The 7,741-nt window shown below is 40.2% G+C and overlaps 1 protein-coding gene across 1 annotated transcript; it reads left to right on the forward strand.

Annotated features, from left to right (window-relative positions):
- rdh8a (retinol dehydrogenase 8a) lies at positions 1–5,573 on the forward strand. The gene is made up of 6 exons (XM_044099603.1): positions 1–400; positions 2,884–3,045; positions 3,895–4,074; positions 4,234–4,327; positions 4,444–4,627; positions 4,744–5,573. Exons 1-6 carry the CDS (start codon positions 295–297, stop codon positions 4,969–4,971), a joined length of 954 nt encoding a protein of 317 aa, XP_043955538.1. The 5' UTR covers positions 1–294; the 3' UTR covers positions 4,972–5,573.
- Positions 5,574–7,741: the final 2,168 nt, after the last annotated feature.

Raw genomic sequence — 7,741 nt, forward strand, 5'->3', positions numbered from 1 at the left:
GCGCACTTGCGCGCATGCACGTCCACACTTCTGCAGGATTAACAAGGCTGCACTTTTCTTGCACAGAGACACCTATTTAGTTTTAAACTGCAGGAGGTCTTATGTCACGCCGTTTTGAGTTCCAGATTCCACTCTGCATGAACATGTGACTGGCTAGGGGACTCACATGGCCGCAATGGCTTCATGATCCGCTTTAGTTTTTTAAAAGTCCGGTGATCGGTAGCTCCCGCAGCAGCTCGGCGACCATCAGGGGCAGAGGAGCGCTGGAAAACACAACGCCTACCCGGACGGATCATGGCGAACAGTGGGCAGAAAGTTGTGCTGATCACCGGTTGCTCATCGGGCATCGGATTACGAATCGCCGTTACGCTGGCCAAAGATGAAAAGAAGCGTTACCATGGTAAAAACACGCTTTATTATTCATTGTTTCTTTGACCAAACCTAACAAGTAGCAGGGCTGAAATAGACAGAGTCGTTTTGAAGTCTAGTTTGTCCGTGTTTACTGTCCTCCAACAGTCTGCTGTCGCACCACCATAAAGTTTGTTTTGATTGACTTGCATGCACACGTTGATTTTATGTGAAGCTTCTCAATTCAAAATGGAAATCATACAGTGTAGTCAGCGCTAAGATCCAGTCCACCCCCTCCTTTGGCTCACCTATTGTCATCCGAAAGGGCTGCTTCCAGGGTAGGGCTCTGCAAGGATGCCGCTTGCCAGGCAGGATTCAGAAAAGGAGTCTTGTCAGTTCTCTTTCAAGTGGCTTCTCCAGCACAAAGCCCTCTTTTATTGCTGTGAATTGTAGAGGGCCTGCTCCAGTTTAGTGCCGTGTCTAATGTGCCTTTAGTCCCCACACTGGGTTGAGTGTGAAAAGGGGGGACAAAGTTTGAGACCTGTACAAGCATGGGTTCACTCCAGAGCAAGGGCCTTGTTTGAAGTCTCCATTGGTACACAGGGGAGTTGCGGTGTCCCACTTTGACATTGTCTGTCTGTGTGTTTCCTCTCAGCTTCCCAGGCATCATTAATCTGAGTTTAGAGATTTCAGCTAAAATCCGTCTTCTCTTTCTTTTTCTTTTTCTTTTTTTGCTTTGTGTAGCCTCCCAAGTGTGTGAGACCACTGCGGGAGTTTCCCTAGACCTACATGAAAAGATTTTTGTTGCTAGCTGTGAATCTCCACAGTTCTGATGTTGTTTGTAGTTCTACAATGAAACACGTCACCAGAGAAACCATTCATCATTAGCCTTATAGTCTGAATCCTGAAATTACAATCGTAGGTGAATGAAGCCATTACTATCAGTTTTTGGACAACTCTGCAGTGTTTAGTTTTAGATCTTCTTTTCTTCTTTCAGCCATTGGGATCTGATGAAATGTATTGCTGTGGAATAGATGAGCAAAACAAAAACAGTTGACTACACCCTCCCTCCCAGTGTGTTCCTCGCTGTGAGCTGCTTTGAGTGAAACCACATCTGAGAAATGGAACTGTTTTGCTCTGTTCATTAGGAAACCCAGCTGAGATTAGATATTGCATTGTGCATTGAGTCACAATTAGCTGCAGTGACATGTTGTAAACTCCAAGAACGCCCCTGAAAAACCTTTGTTTTTTTTGTTTTTTTTCACTCAAATGCAGGTCAAACATTCTCTTTCCAGAATGTTTGAGCTGCCCAGAACTGTTTCTTTCAGGAACTAGAAGAACAATGGATTCCTTGATTACGTCTCAGTCAAGACGTAAATCCTTCAGTTGATTACACACAGCCATCTTAAATAATAATAATACTAACAGCTTTATGTAGCACTCACATGATGTCTGTGTAGCAGACAAATTATGCTACTTTTACCCAAATAAATTGTAAAGATACAGGTCCACCTTCATTGCTGTGTTTCATAAAACATGAGCATAAAGTTGGTAAGTAATCCCATTTTCACCTTAGTTATCCCACCCAGTTTATGTTCACAGAGGAATTAGATTAGACCTTGGTTTTATCTACAAAGGACAACAGGCATATTTAGATAAATGTGGAATTAAAAGGCTGTTTATTTCTGCTGATTGTCATTGTGCAACAGCTCTGCCACTCATTCGCCTGTTAAGCAACATCATAATACCGGACGTGGAAGATGCCAACAAAGCCCCGACAGCACTGTGCTGACAACTGCAGCTTGCGATAGATTTCTGCTTCGTATGTAGGTTAGCTCTCTCCTGTGTTTAAAGTTCAAAGGAAATCAATTCTGTGTCCTGTAAAAGGTGTGGCCTTTTTTAGGAACTTTGACCCCATGTGAGGGTTTTCTTGCTTGTGTTTCCATTTTGAAAGTTTCATTTGCTTGTCTTTGCACATCTCTATGTGTCACTGCAGTGACTCATCAATAGTTTTGTAAGCTTCAGAAAGTAATTATCTTCTAGTTCAGTGTGTCCTGTACATCCGTTCATATTAGCTGCTGTCGCAGGCTGTGATCACAGAGGCCCAGTCACTGGAGAGAGGGGGGGGGAAAAAATCATATTATGAATAAAACAAGTTATATATAACTGGGTTTTTTGTTGTCGTTGTTTCTATAGAAACAAATGTTTTAGTGGAAATTGCTAGAGCTTTCTCTATTTTTAAGCCAAATCATTTTTGTTTGTTGTTTTATGTAACGCAACCTAGTCCTGGTAGTTTTGGCATCCTAAACAAAATATTTATTGGCTATAAATTGATAAGTCTGTAAAGATTTGCAGGGCTAAAAAGCCAAACGCCAGCAGTGTTGTTCCCACAGTGTTTTCAACATCATACCACATTAGAGCAGTCTTGATTAAACAATCATTAGGTACTTAAATTAAAGGGAAATCCTTCCTTTCAGTTTAAAAGCTCTTTTTTGGTGTTTTAGTTTTGTATTGCTGTTTGTCTTTGTCAAATAGTCATTGCCACCATGCGGGACCTAAAGAAGAAGGATAAACTTCTGGAAGCAGCTGGAGATGCATATGAGAAGACCCTGATGTTGCTTCCGTTAGACGTATGCAGTGACGAATCTGTCAAAGAGTGCATCAACAATGTGAAGGACCGCCACATTGATATTCTGAGTGAGTAGCACACACTGAGGAGCATTTAAAACTGCTCCTTGTCTTTTAGATCCGTTACCCATATGTGTCTCAACTTATTATTATTATACATGTATTTTGTCTTTTGCTGCTCAGTTTATATGTTTTGTTCACGACTTAAGTGAGCAATTCCTTCTGCAATAGTCAATGTTTAATAGAATAATACTAATTTAGCTGTTCCTAAAGTTTGTAAAGTCCCACAACAGCAGTGTTTCAGACTGTTGAGACTGTAGTTTTAGTCGCTGTGGTTTTGCAGTTGAGTGGGTGGAAGGAGGGGATTGGAAGTCTTGAAATTCCAGTGGCCAGATATATTTTGCACCCAAACAAAAAAGGCTATCATATACCATCATACATATAACTAGAACTATGCATCTTAAAGGTTCATGCTTTTAAGACAACTTGGTTATCATAACCGACTTCCTTAAAGTGAAAGGTAAGCAGGAAAAGTTTTAGAACTGAGAAACCTTCTTTGGTTAATAGCAGATTTTAATGTGCAGTATGTTGCAAGCTTTCAGATTAGTGATCCTCGAACAAGAACATCTTTTCAGTACTTGTTAAAACCTTTAGTCTGGATAAAGCATCTATTTATAAACCTGCTTCCATCCCATATTACAACCCCTTCGCATAATTACTCAAAACCCAGAGGCCCCACAGCAAGGACTCCTGTTACATCACACCTTCCTGAAACTGTCACACACTGACATCTGGTGGCATTAGCAAGTAATAACTCGTGTGATCAATGTGTGTTTACTCTTATGAGACAAGTTAAACAAACTAAGCTGTCTACTAAATTCTGAGTAGAGTACTGTCTGTGTCTGGGATTGTTCTCAGTCAACAATGCAGGTGTGGGTTTGCTTGGACCAGTGGAGAGCATCAGCATCGATGAAATGAAAAGAGTTTTTGACACCAACTTCTTCGGTGTGGTTCGTATGATCAAAGAAGTGATGCCGGACATGAAGAAGAGGCGTTCAGGACACATTGTTGTCATGAGCAGCGTTATGGGTCTCCAGGGTAGGTGTTTTCAAACCTCTTTGTAAAGACAATATGATCCAAGAGACTAATTGTTGCCAGTTATGTCAGGAGGACCATTCTCTTCTTGTCTATCCTATGTGTAAATTAAAACTTCAATTTACTGATTTAGTAATATTCTGTGTTTTGCTCTCCAACCAGGAGTGGTGTTCAATGATGTTTACACAGCCTCTAAGTTTGCAATGGAAGGTTTCTGTGAGAGTATGGCTGTGCAGCTGATGAAGTTCAACATCCGGTAAAATGACCTCTTTCTTTTGTTCCCCAAGTTTATCGTAATTTATCTATGTTTTTTACTAATTTTTTTTTTTTTTTGCTGTCTTCCCTGCACCTTTCTGAATCTGCTTGCCTCAGGTTGTCCATGATTGAACCTGGCCCTGTTCACACTGAGTTTGAGACGAAAATGATGGAAGATGTAGCTAAGATGGATTTTCCTGGAGTCGATGCAGACACAGTTCGATATTTTAAAGATGTTTACCTTCCATCATCCATAGATATATTTGAAGCCATGGGCCAGACTCCAGAGGACATAGCTAAAGTAAGCCAGCTGAGTCCGACTAAAACTTGTTCAGAGTTTAAAGTGTGAGTTATGTAGTCATTGACAGATACAAAGTCTGAATAATCCTCATCTAAAATTTACTTTTATTCCTCCAGTGCACAAAGATCGTTATTGAGTCGGAGAGGCCTCGTTTTAGAAATCTGACCAACAGCCTCTACACACCCATCGTGGCCTTAAAGTACGCAGATGAAACCGGTGGCCTGTCTGTAAACACCTTCTACAACTTGCTTTTCAATTTCGGTCCTCTCATGCACATCACCATGAGCATCCTGAAGTGCCTGACGTGTAGCTGCCTGCGCAGACGCACCATCTCTCCCAACTGAATAATACAGTATTCAGTTCATCAACCCTAACCCCCCAGTGTCTTAATTTGAGGTTCTGGGCTAAGCAGGTAATGTAGAACGTGAATCTCAATGCGAGGAGGCTACCTTTAGATCTAAGACACTACTATGATAAGCTTTGACAGACGATATGCGCAATTGCACAAGTTTTTTTCTGAGGAGATGGTATATCCAAGGTGCCCTGAGTTGAGAGGCACATGTCACACAATACAACAACACTAACATTGGTTTTAGCATACATTTTATGAAAAAAAATGCCATACTTATTTTTTGAAATAAGAACCTCAGAGGTAAAATAAATAAAAACAGTATGAGATATAAATCTTATGGACTAATATAAAAGCACAAAACTGAACTCGGTTAATATGTGAAACAATGACATTATATGAAACGTCAGGTTAGAAAGAAATTGTAGCTAAGATAATGCTATGTTAAGACTCAGAGTTATGGCATTAGTAATAGTCATAAACAAATTTGCTTTTAATGTATTGTGTCTATAATTTTATGTTTGTTTTAATGTAGTGTTGTTGTGGTCATAACTGCTGTTGAATCCTGTTTTCAATCTTTTGGCAAATGGAATGTTTTTTAGTTTTTAAAGATTCAAAAAGGTCCAAGCTGGATTTTTTTTATTATTATTATTTTGATTTTGATTTTTAAATAAACAGTGTTCTGACTTACCCTAAAAGTTTTTATTAGTTTTTTTAAGAATAGAAATTACAAATTTCACCACAATACTAACCTAAAACTAAAATGTAAGCAAGCTGTTGTTTAATTCAGCCTGCAGGACATATCTTTTACCAAGAGAGGACAGTGTTTTACCGTTTTTTCTCCTTTTCCCTGACAGAACTTAAAAACTGTAAATTTTCATACAAAAATGTTTGTGGGTTACGACACGAAAATAACTTTTGGTATTTGAAATTAATGCCTTATTATATTTGTGTGCTATATGTCTAAAAGCCTTTATTTCCCAGCTCATTACTGGCACTCATGGACTCATTTTTATTGCAACATGACTATAGGTTATGTCATGTTTGTCATTTGAGTTTAGTTTTCTGAAATAGATGGGTGTATGTTTTATGTTATGTTGCAACCATTATTCATTCTTACTCAGATTGTAATTAATCACTCATCTCTTGGCAGCTCATTTTTAATGATGCAGTCTCAGCAGTGAAACAAACAAACTTTATTACTGATTCATTTGGCAAGACAAATATTGATAGCAGCAGATGTTATCAAAAGGAAATAATATATCTCAGTAGGTAAAAACTATTGGAAAGAATTTTCATACAAGAAACACATTAGGCCACCAGGAGAGGATATTCTAGTCTTTGCTCATGGATTTTGTTAGAAGGCCTGGTTGTGCACATGCGCACGTATTAGCATGTATTTGCATGGATGATAATGTCTGTGTGTGCATGTGTGTTTGGGAATGTGCTGGTGGAGCATGCCTATGGGCCAAGTTAGTGATCTGTTGATGGATATAAAGAGGTCATGGCCTGCCCCCCTACCTCCACCCTACTACCCCATCAGAATCCTTCCCTTGAACCCCCAACCCTCTCACACACACACCCGGCTTTGTGCCGTGTGAGAGAATGTGACCTGGTTCCCATCCCTGAGGAGGGGGGAAAACTAATGACAACCTCAGACACATTGCACAGCCTCGAGCCTCCCTCTCCAGCTGGCCCCCTTAACCCATCATGCCCAGACCTCCTGGTTCTGGTCCGAACTCCTGTGGCCCTGCCGTGGCGTGGTCCGTCCAGTTTAGCATACATGAACTTAATATTCTGTTCTCCAACTCATGCTGTAGGAATACGCCCAAGCTGATCTTACTGAGTCAGAATGCACATTGAGCTTATTGCAAAAGGTTAGTGCAACTGGTGCTGAACCTGTAGTGTCTGAGTAAGGCACAATGAATTCTGCGTTTCAGTTCTGAGTATGTGTCTTCATCAGAGGCGACAGCTCCACACAATGGAACAAAGACACTGTCAATCACAATCAAACGGGTGTGTGTGTATGCGTGTGTGTGCGGGTTGGTGAAGAAGGGGGATACGGAATCTGAGAAGGATGGGGGAGGAGTCCTGAATGTTCTAAGGGGTGCCAAGATCCAAAGTGGGACACGGGAGCCTATTGGCAGGGAGTGGGCACAGAATTTTGTTTAGTAAGGGGTGGGATGTTTTGAACTTGGGAAAATGAGAATTGGGATCCCTGGAAATGAATAGAAGACCTATTTACTAACTGAATAAATACAGAAGTTACAGCAAAGTCTCATTAAACAAGAGATCTTATCAAACCATTGTTGTGTACCTTTGTTTTACAATCAGGAATGTGATTTCAATATAATAAGGCTGACATAATGTACAATTGTCAAACATTGCATTTGCCTGGATCCATATTTCCTAATGAGCAATTAGCATTTTATGAGGATAATGTATTTCCCAAAAAAAGGGAGAAATGTATGCAATTGTTTTTTCAATATTTTTATAAAGTTATAAACATGTATGGGTTCTTCGGTGCCAGGTCAGAATATGGATAAGAACCAAATGCAAAAAAGACAAATGGGAAGAGGAGAAATATCCCAGAGGATTGACCAGAGCTATAGAGTTGGGTGTTAAGTGAAGCTGGTGTCAGACAAAGGTGCTGCAGACTGATCCCAGGTTCGAATGCTCCCAAACGAGACTCCACTTATGTATTTCTATTGACATTTTCCTTGTTTTCAAAGATCAGCTTAAATAACCAGTAACAGTTCGCTGAT

The sequence above is a fragment of the Gambusia affinis genome, linkage group LG19, assembly GCF_019740435.1.
Source record: "Gambusia affinis linkage group LG19, SWU_Gaff_1.0, whole genome shotgun sequence".
Taxonomy (NCBI): domain Eukaryota; kingdom Metazoa; phylum Chordata; class Actinopteri; order Cyprinodontiformes; family Poeciliidae; genus Gambusia; species Gambusia affinis.

Excerpts from the sequence above, each read along its gene's own strand:
- rdh8a (XM_044099603.1), top strand. The coding sequence starts at position 295 with ATGGCGAACAGTGGGCAGAAAGTTGTGCTGATCACCGGTTGCTCATCG. Across the intron at positions 401-2,883 it reads TGAAAAGAAGCGTTACCATG|TCATTGCCACCATGCGGGAC; the intron begins GTAAAAACACGC and ends TTTGTCAAATAG. Across the intron at positions 4,075-4,233 it reads CAGCGTTATGGGTCTCCAGG|GAGTGGTGTTCAATGATGTT; the intron begins GTAGGTGTTTTC and ends CTCTCCAACCAG.